Source organism: Musa acuminata, chromosome BXJ2-5 (genome assembly GCF_036884655.1).
Source record: "Musa acuminata AAA Group cultivar baxijiao chromosome BXJ2-5, Cavendish_Baxijiao_AAA, whole genome shotgun sequence".
Taxonomy (NCBI): domain Eukaryota; kingdom Viridiplantae; phylum Streptophyta; class Magnoliopsida; order Zingiberales; family Musaceae; genus Musa; species Musa acuminata.
The window spans coordinates 42,004,147-42,020,603 of NC_088342.1; the positions used below are offsets into that span (position 1 = coordinate 42,004,147).

Sequence of the window (16,457 nt, forward strand, 5' to 3'; positions counted from 1 at the left end):
GTGCAGACCAGCGATAACGGCCATGGTGAATGGCATGGGCGCGGTCAACATATTGGAGCCCTAATTTTGACTCTGATTTGAGTCGATTTTTCATAAATTCTCCTCCATAACGAAAATTTGGTGTCTTATTCAGCTCAGAAACTTTATTTCTCTTCTACCAAAAATATCTCATAGAGCATTAAACCAAAACTCGATACAGGTTGACCAAATTCAAGCAAATTTAGCTCGAAGAAGCGTCTTCGTCAGCATATCTATCTGATATTAATATGTTTGGTTCTATTATGATGCATCTGATCGGAAAAATCATGCTCAACCATATTGCTTTCTTCATGGCTTCAATTAGTATCATGAATTCCACCTCGGTGATTGAAAGTGCAATAGTAGATTAGAACTTGAGTTTCCAACTCACTGTCGTACTGCCTATAACGAAGATATAGGAGATAATATATTTTCTTTCATAATCAAAATTTAGAAAAGTTACAAAATATTAATTTTTTAAAAATTAAACAAATCTTTTGGGTCCCCAAAAATACTAAAAAGTCCATTTAACAGATTCCTATTAAACTCTTATTGGGGGAATGTGCAGATCACACACCTCTCATGTTAGGGACACAATGACTTCGATAATCCAAAGTCCTGTAAAGATTTTTCAAATTTGTTCTGAAATAAAATGTGATAACTATCAACTCATTTTCGTTTTCCTGTGTTGATAATGGCGCCTGAATGAGGCTAGAGATCCTTTTTTTTTTTCTTTTCACCTGATAAAAGTCATATAATATACATACACAATATATGGGTACTTTTGCTGCTACCACACCTCTTGCATCCCTGGTCCTTGCTTTATGATTGACATACATGATCTCACAATTCTTTTGTATCTATTTGGCTTCAGTTGTCAATCATGAATTAAGAAAAACATAAAAACAAATATTTCAAACACTAGTGTCAGAAGATAATCATCACTTTGAAAGTTTGTACATTGTTTAATACAATATTTTAATATTGGTGTAATTACAACATAGGAAATATTTCCATTCTCCAATTAATGTCTCCTTTTCCATCTGTGGCTTAATTTGAGACAGGATTGTAATGTGCAGCTTTTTTTTTTCATATGACACATATAACTGATGAAAAATCTGTGTTCCATCATTTTATTGCACTATCACTCTGTGTCTGCAAGATCTCATCCAAAGCACCGACCTGTTTGATGAAGCTCGATGACCCTAAACCTGACTTTTAATTGTTATATATGTGCAGTCTGTAGACAAACAATTATACATTTTGCTACCAATTGTCCGGTGAAGTGGTCTATGGAAGAAATGGGTTGTAAGAGGGACACATCTTCTCTTGCCTTTTATATGCCCTGAGAAAATCAAGGAAAGAACAAACAGTTGAGAGACAGAAGTCCAGGTGTAGAACCACGGCAGCTGAAAGTTCACCTACCTCGCTGCATTTAAGCCGGCAAAGGATACAGTTCCTGCAATCAGGAGGAGAAAAGGGATGGTTATCAGAGCTCGATTGCCCTTTCCATACCCCATGGGAACGCCAGTCCTCACAACTCGCACAGTCGTAGCTGGTTAAACATGTACATTCCATAAATCAATGCAACTTAATGCAATATATGAAACTGACAAAAGCTAAATTTTACCTCCATATGGACTCCTTGATCTTGCGCCTGTCATAACCATGAACAGTAGAAATATTTGATCACATAAGTTCGATATAGATGATAATTCAACTTATCATGTGTTGCACATAAAATTTAGTCAGAGAACCATTGCTAGGGTATATTTCTAACCTGATAAATAATGCCAAAACAGATCAATGATGAAATGAGATGCTTATATGGTTATACCTACAGACAAGACTAGAGATCCTCCAAAGAGGTTCATTTCATGACATACAGAAAAGAGCACCTTAAGATCCATATCTTGCTTTTACTGAAACTACCTGACATTCTTGACATTTATCTGCCTCTTTTGCTGGCACACATCACATGATGAAGCCAGTGTATCAAAACCAGTGGCATGATAACCATAAAACAATACTTTGTTTTTCATTAATTATTAACATTATTTATTTCTTTTCTAAACAAAATTCTCATGTCTTTTTTCAAGATAGCATAATACAAGAACATCTATTATAATAAAGAATCAAATACATAAACACTGATTATGCAAAAACTTTTCCTGTGCACTCCAGATTTTGAATATATATTTCCATATATCGCCTAACGTGGTATAGATCCAATGTAAACAGTTCTATGAAATAAAGGAGAACAATTCTAGCTGCTGAACGGAAATTGAAACAGAAGTGAAGAGATTAAGAACTTTGGTTAGAACTATACAAATTTGTTTTATCTTCCTACCTAGGGAACTGCCTTTGGATGAATCGGATCTATGGTAGACATGGAGAAAGAACCAAAAACATGGGCGCTAGGAACTCGATGACCTTGCACGGCTGTTTTTATTTCTTGTCTGTAGCTAAAGAACCAAAAACAAAAGAAGCAAATATCTAGCCAGCACAAGGATGATTTGCAGTAACGCGAGTAGAATTTAATGGAAAAGAGAACTGAAGCTTGAGGAATCCCACAAGTTTCCTCTTTTTCTCTCTCAAGCGAGTGGGACCCCCATATAATTATAGCTCTGAAAAGTAAAGGAGAGGGGATTCTCCACCCATCCAACGCAAGGACTTAAACGCTCAACCTCCCTACCTCCTGCTGCATCTTTTTGTCAAACAAAACTAAGTCTTGGGCCATTGCTAGTGAATTTGAAGATAAAGTCAACATGATGAAATATAGAAATTGATGACGAGTGTAGTAAGCCTAAAATTGACACTATAAGGAATAACATACTTTACATATTTGGATCTGTAAAATCAGTTAATAAGCAGTGAACTTTTGTTATAAATAAACTGGAACTAAACTTCTACAGGCCTAAGCTGGTAACAGATCAATTAGTTCTAATCATATGTCACCTAATTAACTGACTTTTAATCCTACCATATTATGAGCTATAATTGCTGCCTGCAGCCCAACCGTGCTTTAACAACTCTTTGGTAAGCAACATATTTTCTTCATATGTTCTCCAGAGGTGTGCAGTTCTGAAGAGGGAAGTCATAGTTCTCTTCCGATGGGACCCCTATTGATAATCTATCGTTGCAGGCAGTATGCTGATTGTTTATATTTGTATATCAAATATCTTCTATGTTACGCTGTCACTCATCCAGAATCAGGAATCAGGGCATGAGTGAATAATGCTTTCCTCTACATGCTGTATAAAGCAATTCCGGCCTTCAAATTTACTCTTTTTTTCTGCTAATTCTGCTCAGCATCAGTTGTGACTGAGCAAAAGGTACCAGCCATCAGCAATTTCTTGTTTACTGATGTAAACTTCTATAATGCTAACAGAAACAAACATTTGCTCGCTAACCCTCATACAAACAGCTGCTATAAACCTCTAAAAAACTGTTGAAACAGGCCTGGAAACCAAGCCAACCAAGACATACAACATAAAAATGGATGCTTAAAAAGCTATATCTTCAATAAAGCAAAAACCTTATAGGTGTTTATTGACCTCTTTCATCGAACTTTGGTCATATTGTGATAATACATTCAAATAAGTGACACTAAAATTTGCGTAACCAAGTCACAATATTAAAATGGAAGATTAGAAAGTTGTAACTGCAAAGAAAAATCCATTAGTTGTTTATTATCCATTGTAATCGACCTTTTGCCATAATATGATTGAACAACACTTGATATCCAATAGATATCACTAAACTTTATGCAACTAGGGGAGTTTGTAAATTATAACGCATAAAATTATAATTAAACAAAAAAATTACCTGACCCCAGAGATGAATAAGCTTCTGCAATCTACAGGAGAGGATTAAAATGATAAGTTGCAGAAATAACATACAACCTATATAGGTAAAGAATAAAGCTGAACAACACGTGTTTGAAAGAAATATATCAATCAAACTTCATGATATCTAATGACACTGATTCCTAGAATAAAAATATTCTATGCATGTTAATACCTTCTTGTTTTCTTAAAACTTCTCTAGAATTTCAAAATACAAAGCACCAACATCAAGAATAGCTTTACCAATGGACCTAAGATTAAAAAAAAACATGAAGACAATAAAAGAAAAGAACCTTATTGGCACGAAGAAGAAAACAAGCAGTAGAAGTAAGTACCAGCTTAAAGTTTGATTCAGCTTGGGATTTTTCATGTGCTGGAAATAGGTCAGGATGAGACTCAAATGCTTTCCTTCTATATGCTGCCTTAATCTGCAACCAAATGTGACTTATTGAGTTCCATATATGACACAAACTAATCCAGAAAATCACTTTCTCAACATAAATTTGTTATTATTCATGGATATATAAATGATCATGTTCAGACAGCACTGGGGAACTAAAGAAGAAAATACAAAACAATTAACAATGCAGAATATAAAACGTAAAGCAGTTTCAAACTTTCACATGCACAAATTCATTGATTCTGCTTGCACAAAAAAAAAGGTGACATGATACTAATTGATTGCATAGAGTGTGACAATAAATGAAGATAAGAAACAATGTGGGATTGGTTATATGCTGTCATAACATATGACCAGATCATTCTGACTGTTGCTACAGAAAGTTCCAACATTACAACGCATCCTAGCATGAATCATGAACATGTTAAAAGAGTTTGTTTATTTAACTCACAACCTTTGAGACTTATAAAACAATAATGGGAGGTAGCATTTTGAAAAAGCTCACCACCTGTGAGATATTCTGTCTAGAAAACCTAGATGCTTATAGAACACAATTATCAGAATCAACTCCAATAGTCTTGCATTGTACCAGAATGCCTCATCAAAAACAATAAAGTTACAGAAGGGTTATAAAAGAAACCATCAAACTGAAATCACATGACATACGACTACAACATATTTTATGGGACACAGTATTTGTATCTGTGATTTGGTGAGGGTTCATTGTCTTGATGTTCCCTGGGTGATACTCTAAAAGTTTAAGGGCTCATGCTAGTGTTGCATAAACCACGGTGAACATGTTATGCAATAATGATGAGATGAATTTACAGGGCTCGAACAGTGGTTAGTAATACCAACTAGTTATTGCTACCTTAATGTATGAATGCAACTGTATGAAAGCATGATCAGGCCCTCAGTAAGAGATATTGATTCCTACCACCATATGAATTTAGTAAAATGTTGGAGCAAGTGGATTTTCAAGATGCTAGATAGAGGAATCAATGCCTGACAGTATTTAAATAGTTTATAGGATTTTCAGAATGACCGATTATGTGACTGAAGTTCATTAACTTTGTAGTACTCATTATGTAAACAATTTTTATGTAACAATAACCATTAAATTTAGCTTATATACAAAGCTTTCAATTAAATGGCTATCCCTATAGTTCATATAGATGGATCCCAATTGCCAATTGTTTAGAAAGTATTATGGAACATAAACCAGAAAATAAAAAAATCAAATATCCATAGTTTTAAAATTTTGTACCCATCGGGAAAGGCAAGAGATAACAAGATCGGGATTAAGTGAGATTGGTTGATCAAACTGATGGGACCAAAATTGTCTGAGAATTAATTTCAAATAAATAAAGGATTTTTTAAGAAATTAAAACATTTTATGCCAGAGTATTCTTTTATCTTCATATTTCATAAGATAATTTTTTCTAAGTGCATGGAAAACTTGAACATAAAAGACAAAAAAAAAGTAAAATAACAATAAAAGTAATATAAAGTAATTTATTAAAAAATAACTTTAATAAAGTATAAATATTAATCATATCATACAATGATTCTATAGTAAATAGCTATTATATATCATTATAAAGCATTTAAACTTATCAACCTGTAGCTTTAAAGATAATGACAAACATGACTTTTAGCATAGATTCTTCACTAATAGCTATGCATGTATATGTTAATGCAACAACAAATAAAGATAAAAGAATTGAGACCATTTTAATATCCTTTGACATCTGCATTCTTTATGATAGCACCCTCCATTTCCAGGAGGTCAAGGACCACTCTTTATTGTTCACTTTTTTCTCTCTTTATATTATTTTCTTTTTTATTTTACATGATAATGAATAGAGGATATAAACAGAAAATATATATGCGACACCCAAAAGTAAAACAGTAGCTCCATCACTATTGTTTCATACTCAATAGTCGATTCTTCATCATTTATCTTGGTTTCTCTTCTTCTCCTCCTCCTACTCCTCTTGTTAACTTTTTCTATTGATGCTGTGAAATCAACTAAAATTGGCCAGAATCAGTCAATAACATGAATTATGTTAAGGACTCTGTAGCCTATACAAAAGCCAACACTAGAATCTTTGAAACTATCATATTGTATCTAGGACCAAAAGTCACCCATTTCAACTAGAATCTGTACGTAAATGTTAATAACAGGGGTTAACCTTTCAACAACCATTTCAATTTCCAGATATGTTACAGTTTTGTCAGTGTATAGACTGCATAGCATTGCCTACAATGGCTATTCCTATTCTTAATGCTAATAGATTCCTGTTGCCAATGGCTTGCCAAGCATGATACATCATAAACTAGAGAAGAATGTATCTTGTAATATCTAATATTATATACCAAGGTCAGTGCTAGAATTGTTAAATATCACTTCAATGCATCTAAAATTACCTATCAAGATTAGCGACCCTATGATGATTAAGCACGCAAGTGCAAGTGACAGGGTTTTACCGTTCAACGGGGATCATGACTACTACTGCTGCCCCCAACTCGACATTTTTGAGAGCTCACTGATAAAACCACAAGATCCATATGGGATAACCAAATATTATGAACCCTCTATTGCTCGAGATTTTACGACTTCAAAAAGGGTGTTTTCTCAAAAGAAAAGAAAAAGGAGGACGACTGTTACATCTGATCTTTTGTTTCCCAAAGAAGTATGTCCCCTTCATCGGAGCTTAACAATCAGCAAAGATCCGTAGGGCAATTCCCTCTCCAGATTCCATTTAACTTTCGGCCTAGGTTACAACGGCATTTACATCTGATCTGAGTAATAAAGACGGAAAGAATCGTCTTCTAGAACCGATCAAGAACATCAGAAAGCAAACCCTGAAGGAAACGCCGACGAAGACACTTGATCATCCGAGAGGGGCGAGAGAGGGAGACGAGAAGCGAATCAGATTTACCTCAGAGCGGGTGGGGCACGAGTCCGGCGAGAACCCCAGAATCTTTCTCGCCTCGTCGCTCCGCATCCTCTCCCTCTCTCTCTCTCTTTCTCTCTCTCTCTCTCTCTCTCGGCCAAAACCGTTAAGCCATCCTCCACTCTTCATCTCTACCGTCCATCGCTTTTGATCAAGATCAAAAATAATTGTATGATCGTGCCAGGGACTGCGGTTCCTCGGAGTGAGCTGCTTTGCGGGACGACTTAACTGACGACAGAAGGTACGCCACGTCATCTGGTCGTCCGTTAAGTGGTATGATATGTTATCGTAGCGGCCGAGCCACGTGGCGGCATGTCGTCCGGTCGTCAGTCAACTCGTGTCTGTTTCAATGCAGATGGGGTTCGTGATAGAAATGAACGGTGATTAGAGGCGGTAACTTAAGATCCTATGGCTAGACAAAGCGCCACGTAAAAGATAGATTAGGAAAGAACATTGTACAACATGCTCTCATTGATAAGGATTTAATCATAAATCATAAACGTTTAATCTGCTATGAAAAGATCAATCTACACATTAAACACTGTATACATATTTAGACTTATGTTCATCTAAGCTCAACATAATCTTCATATTGTCTTGCATCGACACTTAGTCAGCAACTTTTTATTCGTCTTGCAGATTAGTAATATTAATGAAATAATTGGGCGTATTTTCATGTTACAGCTTCCTAAATACATATGATGACAAAGATGATGGACAAAAAGACAAAGAGACAAGAATAATGTCTAGTTTATCAGATTGTTAAGGCATCCGAATAATTAGATTCATCTGTTGAATATTCAGATTAATTAGTGTGTTATTATATATGCGATAAATCTAGTGTATTGTTGTATAAGTGATAAACCTCAGCCCGAATCTATGTGTAAGCTTAATGTACACTCTCCAATTCACCATTTGGATTTATAAAGAAGCCACAGAAAGATTACAAAAGAAGAGCACAACTTAACCTCAATTTCATCCCTATATAATCTTCAGGTCAACCAACGTCAAGGTGTCCAATCAATGCTGAAGCAAGAAGAACAAATGTTAGATGAATTGGATGATCATGCTGTTGAGCAAGCAACAAACAGTTTATATAGGGTTTGGACATTTGATTATATAATGGCAAGAAGAAGCAAGTTTATCTCTGCAACTTTAAAGGTCAATACATCTGATTATAATTACACCAACACATATTGACCATTTCTACTGATGCAAAAGACACTGAAACACACAGAATACATCATCATTAGTCTTATTTTTGCTCTTTTTTGGCCCATTTCTTTGCGGTTCCTCATCATAGAGCATAAGGTTGCTGGAAAACAACAAAATCTCATGGAGTTCATTAGATATCAAATTGGTCAAATTGCATGGCAAATCTCAGGAAGGAAGCAATTTCCAATTTGGTAATTACAGGCGATGCTAAATGGCCAGATGAAGTATTGGGGGCAAAAATAAAGATAATACAACAGATAGACAGATGGACATTTTCATGAAGAGAATTATAACACTATAAAAAAATATTTACATTTTTGTATGTAAGTTTGATCACCTGATAGTTTATATTTAAATGAATTTAGCTCACTGCTAATTTATCACCTAACTCCTTGCGGTAAACCTGAATTAAGCCAGTACTGTCACTCATATGAAGCTTCTCTCCCAGCATGGTTCTGTAGTGATCATCTGTTTCCTCCATATTCCTCATAAATTGAACCTGTAATACCAGCTGATTCATTAGTTTATCAAGATATAAAAGCATGTCAGTGGCTGCTTATTCATTAAGAATCATTATTCTAATTTGTGCCTTCTAAAGTGCTGCACTAATTTCCAAGATATAGTCTTCATATGGCCTTCCCAATTCAAACTGTCAAATTCAAATCATCTTATTCGACCCTCTGTTTCACTGGATGACATTAGTTTCCACCATTTCAGATGAAAAATGCGCAACAGAAAACAAAGATTGAACTCCTTTACAAATTAGTGATTGATTGAACTATTCAGAATAACGATGAAAGAGGGAGATGATGAATTGCAACAGATACTACCTACAGAAACCAGCAGGCCAACCAGTGTATCTTGCCATTATACTGAAACCTTACCTGTCTCTGAAACAGATCAAACTCTTCAGAGCTCAAAGAACCATCACAATTTGAATCAAGAAGTTGCATGAGCTCCTGAGCATCTTTACTTCCAGCACCAAGCTCTTCCATCACTTCAGTAAGTTCCTCAATACTGATTCTCCCATCACCATTTTTATCAAGAAGGCGAAAAATTCGATTTCTGTGGTCAATATCGAGTCCCCCTCTATGATTTGCAGATGGGAGATCTCTAAGACGCAGAGCTGCAAGTTCGGCTGCAGCCATCATGATTGCTTTCAACCGTTTTGCCTGAATTTAGAAGATAGTAGGATTACCCAAAAAGGTCTGAAGAAATTATTTTGATGAACAAAAAAAGAAAGCAAAATAAGATGAATTTAGATAACCTGGGAAGCAGGAAACAACAGACCACTTAATAAGTATACATGAATAATAAAATATAGTAGGATTATACAGAATGAAAAGTCTAAAGAAAATTTTTTTGATGAACAAAAAAAAAATCTAATAAGATGAATTTAGATAACCTGAGAAGCAGTAAACAACATAGAACTTAATAAGTATATGTGAATAATAAAAGATAGTAGGATTATTCACATAGAAAAGTCTGAAGAAATTCTTTTGATGAAAAAAAAAGAAAGCCTAATAAGACGAATTTAGATAACCTAGGAAGCAGGAAACAACAGAACACTTAATAAGTATATGTGACTTGAAGATAATTCTGGTTTTGCTTAAACTGCAATGTATGAAGTAAGATATTGTTATATATAAATTTACATTGCTAACAAACAGCTGTTTTTCCTTCTTTTTTGTCCCATTTGTACTCACAGTTACGCATATAACCTACTTAATTTCTTGAACAAAAATGTACCATACTGTAGTCAACCCAATACTCTCACTGTAATTTAGCAATATATATACCCTTGCAACTCATCATCTTGTAGTCAGAATGAACTTTGTGAGATACATTTTCGGTGATGTTTTTCACAAAATATTTGAAGAAAATTTGAATTAAACCAAGGTTCATAATTTTGTACCGTACCGGAGTTTCGAACTCAACTCGATATGGTATGGTATAAGTATACCGAGCGGTACATTTCGGTATACCACTCTCTACCCACGTGAGGAGGTTTCCTTCTCTCCATGCTCTACCCACATGAGAAGGAGGTTTCCTTCTCCCTGCGTGAAAAAAAAAAAGAGAAAAGCGACATCGCTCGGTTTCTACTAGCATGGGGAGAAGAAATTGTTTCCTTCTCCCCCGCACGAAAAAAAAAAAAAGAAAGGCGACGTCGCTCAATTTCCCCGTGCAAAAAAAAAAAGGGAAAAGAAAGGCGACGTTGCATCGTCGACGTCGCTCGATTTCTGCACGACGGGGAGAAGAAACTGTTTCCTTCTCCCCGTGCGAAAAAAAAAAGAGAGAAAGGCTTTTCCCCGCGCAAAAATAAAAAGGAAAAAGAAAGGTGACGTCGCTCGGTTTCTGCCCACATGGGGAGAAAAAACCGTTGCCTACTCCCCGCGCGAAAAAAAAAGAAAGGCGATGTCACTCGATTTCTGCCCACGTCGAGAGAAGCAATCGAGGGTTCCTTCTCCTCTAAAAAAGTTAAAAAAAAACACCTCGTTCCTTCTGCCTACATAGGGAGAAGAAACCGCTTCTCCCCGCGATGTTGTCAAGACGTCGCCAAGGCTTCTTCTCTCCCCGTGCGGATGAGTAGAAATCACCGACGACACCGAGGCCTCGTCACCTCATACGAGGAGGCGACATCATCTGCGGCGTTTAGCGAGGGAGGGCGGTGACGGATTGGGATCGTCGAGGGAGAGCGGCGTCGGATCTTCAGGTTTTCTCTTTTCTTCTCCCTCTACCGGTCGATTTAAGGTGATAGCGGAGCAAAAACAGCCCCAATCGATGCTACTGCCCAGTACGGGCTATATTATTTGAAATTAAAATCATTGAATTAAACAATAAATGACTTCATAGAGTTATCAATAATTAGACACATTGGATAAAAGACCACATTCTGCACGTTTGAATACAAAATCCTTGGTTTAATATATCTTCTTCAATGTTTGTGTATTTTATGCTGATGATATGTTCCAACTGCAGCAAAAACAAAAAAGAACCTACATCTAATTACACCAGCACCAGAAAGTTGTAAGATGCAATATTTTTTTGAAAAAGTTATTAGCTTCATCTTGCCATAATTTTCCTCATTTAGAGTTTCAGGCTTTCAGCAGTACATGTCATACATGAGATTCTATGCTTTCGCAATTCTGGTGCACAAAAGCATCAAAATATCTTATTTATGCTTTTCTGAACATCTAAAAATATATTTTTGAAAAGTTCCCTGTCACCAACAAAGAAAGTGATTAAAAGTTGGAATATTGGTTTCACGTCAAATACTAATAGTTCAACAAATCATGCTTATGATCCATCTTTGTCACCTCTTGAAATACATGCCATGATAGCAGGCTTTCCAGCCCACCTTGAAATGTTAAATTAATCTGGAACGACCATGGTGCCTCATACATAATATTGCATGCACTGATTTAGCCAACAGTCACATCCAGTTTTATTTCAATGTTTCTCAGGGATAACCGAGCAGTAGCAGAAGCTGGTTAACTTCTGTATTTATTAATGGATATTCAGTTCAACAAAGTTCAAACTATTCGTATATTTAAAGTTCAGAATCATTCATTAAATAAAATAAAAATGATTTATGTATATAGCTCTAATTTGAAAAACACTCAGGTTAACTAAGTCATTGCTACAGAATAGAGACAAACATAAAATCATCATACTATCCTATAAATTTATGGCCAAAACTGACCGTAAGACATTGTTTGCTTATAAATAAATAGCAGGTTAAAACTGAAATATTTATGTATACTCTACACTAAGGTTTATCTTATTGGTCCGTACTGATGTACCAACCAGCTGTTGGTATGATATGTACCGAGGTGTATTGATGTACCATACGTCGGTACACCAGGGCATAACCTATAGTACGCCCAAAATTACCCAAAATAGCTCCAAAAATACCTAAAAAATAAAAAAGTTTGATTAGGGTTTTAAAGTTGAAAATAAATATAAATTTAGTATAATTTTAGCAAAAATAATATAAATTAGGAAAAAATAGTAACACATCTTTTTTTGGACTTTGAGGAGGAGTTTTGTGGTACATTCTAGACCATCCTCCCATTAATATTAAATTATATATAAATAAATGATTTGAATTGTTAGATTTTTTTTAAAAACAACATAAACTTTAAGGTTCAAATAAACCAAGTAATCAATTGATTGATATATGTAGTTTTACCATCAAAAGAAACGACGAGACTCTATGGGTGGTCGATCGGGGTCCTCGATCCTATGTATCTGTATATCAATTTGATATGTTTGTCTGATCCAATCCTAAAATTGATCCGATGACACAGTATACTAATACACTGTATGTCATTGGTGCATCAACGTGGTGATTGTCAAAGTCTGATCGTCGTGAATTACACGCGTCCAAAACAGCTCCTGAGGCAAGTATGATTATGATATATTTAGGTGCGGAGCATGGAGAATAATGTCGGATCTTCTAGTTTCGCCATTGATCTACTACTCTGTATCAATTTGATTGTTTAAAATAGGACAATCTCAACCCTTGGTTGGTAACGGTCAAATTTTGACCGTTACAGACTAGTACAGACCCTGTATTGCTTAATACGGGGTCATGTAATGATACTGCCTGGTATAGAGGGATCCGTGTATCGGTCCCCTTTCGGACCGGTACATATCGCCCATAACAGGCGATATGCATTGGTACAACAAACCCTGCTCTACATATAGCCAATTAAAACCAAAGTTGCTTCCTGATTCCTACTAGGATATTTAATAAAAATATGTACATAGCCATTTAAACCAATACTGTCTCTAGATGCCTAACATGGAGTTTCTTGGTATGTGGCACTGCACCTGAAAGCTACTCATCGTCTCAAAGGATTTTTTTGTTTTTTTTTGAACTATAGAGCTTCATTTGTCAATTTACCTGTTATTTGGCAAAAGATAAATTGAACAAACATAATTGGTTCAAAGAGAAACATACAGGTACCAAGGAGATCATATGCAACAGCTCATGTACAATGCATCTTGTCAAGACAATTAACTAGTTATAGGAATTGTGCAGGTGCATCCTACAATTTTGGAACACACAAGCTTTTTATTGAATCATTCTACCAATTGATACCTAGGAAGTAATATAGTTGATTTTATTAAATAAAAGGAGAGACATGGAAAAGATGTGATTTGAGCCGCAAGAATTTTAAGCTACTAACCTCACTTGGATCTGTAAGACCACCTTTGTACAGAGAATGAGAAGCAGCTCCACCAGAAGCCAAAGAGTCCATCTCTTTAGTACGTATCTGTATCTCCATCAGTGGCCTCACCCTTCCTTCTTCACTGACATCAACAGCAACATGTAAGCTTCTATAACCATTTTTCTTGGGCCTGGCAATATAATCCTTTGTCCTGCTGGGTACTTCTTTCCACAGAGTTTGGATAATCTCATGTGTCCTATAACAGGCTCTTTCACCCCTCTCTGGCATGTCATCACCAGGTCGAGGATTTAAGATGACCCGCAAACCCAAGAGATCATTCACTTCTTCTGGTTTGCGTCCATCCCTCAACAGTTTCTTCATGGTGCTGAAACGACTCTTGTATCGACCACGGATTGAAATGCTATCCACCATCATTTCCAATTCACTGTCAGCTTTTAGTACCTGCAGCAACTGCTCCTTGTACACTTCCAGTAGGGGTCTGATCTCTGTCTCATAACTTCTCAACCATGTATCAACGTATAGGTAGGAATAGGGAAACAAATATTGGAAGGAGAGGTCCTCAAGCTCCAGTGACAAAGAACCTGTTCCAACTGCATGGGCTAGTGGAGCATATATCTTCAGTACCTCCAGAGACTTAATCTGTTGGCGGTATCTTGGGAGGTAATCAAGATGCCTCATCATATCAAGTTTGACAGCAAGCTCTAGACTCAATGCACGGATGTCATAGTAGGTTAAACAATATCTCCTCAGTGCACTGGCACTTTCGTCATCTAATATCTCAACTTTAGAAGGAACATGCATTATGCGCATGCTCTCGTGCAACAAATGGGCAGTACTAACACTGATTTCGCTTTTGACTTCATGCAAGGTGATAGCATCTGCCTCCAAAGCTTCCCTCAGCATGCCGGCAGAAATAACTTCTGCATCCATCTACTATTCCAACTAGTGTTAGTTAACTTAAAGTTCAATCAATTTGTTCTACATTTTCACAGCTTAAATTCACAAGACCCTTACTGTAAGAAGAACATACAATGTAAATGTAGAGCAACACGTAAACAAATAGAATTCTGTTCGTAGAAAAATATTGAAGTCAAACAAGTCAAAACCAATTTGAAACAGTGGAGATCAAACGATTTCCATTAATCTAGATGTCCAATCAGAAGTAACCATGACCCGATGAGCAGCTTAGCCTCACTATTCTTTGACCCTAAATTGATGCCAAGTTCTTCCTTCATATGAATAGGTAAATCTTGCAGATTTTTGTTTATGATTGGAATTTAATGCTACGTTTTACTCTCCTCTTCTGAATTGCTCGAACTTAATTATAATGATAATGAAAAGAAAGAACAAACACATGGTTTATATGATCATAGAGATTGAACTCCATTCCTTCACAGAGACAAAGCCCTCCAGTATATTTGCCATCTGTGAAGACCAATGACCTCGTAAAGTATAACTCAAGATTTGAACATTTCCATCAATTTACTTGCTTCTTTAACCTACGAAGCGAATGGATCAATCATCTCCAACCACAAGAAAAGGTTTTACTTTTCCACCTTGGTATATGTTGAGAATATCACTGAAGTGCATATGCACACCTGGAGATCAGCGAGAAGGCAAGCAACAGAGAGAGCACGGGAGAGCGGCGGGCGTCCGTCGGGAGCGAGCGGCAGAGCCTGGAGCAGGGGAATGGATAGCTTCAGAGTCTTGAAGAGCAACCGAGACGAGGAGGTGGTGGAGAGAACGCCGCCCATCCTACCCGTCAGTTCGTTGAAGGCGCCCACCAACTCCACCACCATCTTCCCCCCAGGCTGCTCCACCAACGGCGGGCTATTGGGCGAGGCCTCGTCAGAGGCCGCGAAGGACGACCGGATTCCCGGAGCGAGGTCGCGACGGGAGGCGGTGGAGAGGGCGGGAATAAGGTTCCGACGAAGGAGGGGAGTCCTGGGGCTCGGGACACGGCGAGGATGGAGCCGCAGAAGGAGGAGGTGGTGGTTTGCGGAGGCGGCCACCGCCATGGCGGGTGAGAAGCAGTGGTGGAGGACGGCGGTGGTTCTGCTCCATTTGGAGTGACGGCTTCTCGGTGACCTTTAACCATGTGGCGGAGAGGCTTCTGGTTCTCGTGCGTTGGTTTGTGTGGTGAGAAGGACGGATTGGCTGCGGTGTCGCCCAATTACTAAGAATAATAACAATAATAAAATTATTATTATTATTAAAATATTATTAACAATAATAACGAAGTTTCGATCCTATTATTAAATTAATAATTAAAAATCTAAAAATTATTATTATATTAAAATATTTTGAATAATAACACTAATAAAACTATTATTATTATTATTATTATTATTAAATTAGTGAAGTTTCGATCAACTGTAAATGTTCTTGGAAATAGTTTAAATTACCTCATTCTGATTTAAATGTATTGACCATCCAATGATCGCTATAGGGTTTTTTTGAAAATAATTTGTAACTATGGAAATTTTGATGGGAAAAGCCTTAGAATTTGGGCTTTTTTTTATTTATCACACTCCTTATTTCCATATTACACACAAAAAAAAAAGAGTCTCATCCTTTTATAAAAAGATCAAAAGAGCAGAAGAAGATGCTGCATGGAAATCCAATTTGGATTAAATTAGTAGTCCAATATTATTTTTTTCTTTCTAATATTTTTTATAGAGTTATATTATTTTTTATTACTGAATAAAAAAATCCTATGAAAATATTATATCAGGATAATATCTCATTCTTTTTTTATCATCATTCCTCTGATCATGAATATTAATTATAAGGTTTTTTAATTTATTTTTGCTTAAAA

At 36.3% G+C, this 16,457-nt stretch overlaps 2 protein-coding genes across 3 annotated transcripts; both read right to left on the reverse strand.

Annotated features, from left to right (window-relative positions):
* Positions 1-1,125: 1,125 nt before the first annotated feature.
* On the reverse strand, positions 1,126-7,371 carry LOC103985627 (uncharacterized). Its single transcript, XM_009403382.3, has 6 exons — positions 7,212-7,371; positions 4,202-4,294; positions 3,847-3,877; positions 1,649-1,675; positions 1,444-1,573; positions 1,126-1,363 (listed from the first exon to the last, which is right to left on the reverse strand). The coding sequence occupies exons 1-6, from the start codon at positions 7,353-7,355 to the stop codon at positions 1,309-1,311; spliced, it is 480 nt and encodes a 159-aa protein (XP_009401657.2). The 5' UTR covers positions 7,356-7,371; the 3' UTR covers positions 1,126-1,308.
* A 795-nt stretch (positions 7,372-8,166) lies between these two features.
* LOC103985626 (GTP diphosphokinase CRSH1, chloroplastic) lies at positions 8,167-15,762 on the reverse strand. 2 transcript variants are annotated; one of them, XM_065109569.1, is made up of 5 exons: positions 15,238-15,762; positions 13,637-14,569; positions 9,326-9,613; positions 8,779-8,940; positions 8,167-8,252 (listed from the first exon to the last, which is right to left on the reverse strand). In XM_065109569.1, the coding sequence occupies exons 1-4, from the start codon at positions 15,655-15,657 to the stop codon at positions 8,803-8,805; spliced, it is 1,779 nt and encodes a 592-aa protein (XP_064965641.1). In that variant the 5' UTR covers positions 15,658-15,762; the 3' UTR covers positions 8,167-8,252; positions 8,779-8,802. The 2 variants fall into 2 exon arrangements, with proteins under 2 accessions (XP_064965641.1, XP_018681433.2); XM_018825888.2 differs by lacking the exon at positions 8,167-8,252 and having other exon boundaries at positions 8,563-8,940.
* Positions 15,763-16,457: the final 695 nt, after the last annotated feature.

Coding starts and splice junctions, on each gene's coding strand:
- LOC103985627 (XM_009403382.3), bottom strand. CDS start 7,355: ATGAAGAGTGGAGGATGGCTTAACGGTTTTGGCCGAGAGAGAGAGAGA. Junction 1,676..3,846: donor TTATTCATCTCTGGGGTCAG/GTAATTTTTTTG, acceptor TGGTTATGACAG/GCGCAAGATCAAGGAGTCCA. Junction 1,574..1,648: donor ATCAAGGAGTCCATATGGAG/GTAAAATTTAGC, acceptor ATGTTTAACCAG/CTACGACTGTGCGAGTTGTG.
- LOC103985626 (XM_065109569.1), bottom strand. CDS start 15,657: ATGGCGGTGGCCGCCTCCGCAAACCACCACCTCCTCCTTCTGCGGCTC. Junction 14,570..15,237: donor GCCTTCTCGCTGATCTCCAG/GTGTGCATATGC, acceptor TTGGAATAGTAG/ATGGATGCAGAAGTTATTTC. Junction 9,614..13,636: donor GTCTTACAGATCCAAGTGAG/GTTAGTAGCTTA, acceptor TTCTAAATTCAG/GCAAAACGGTTGAAAGCAAT.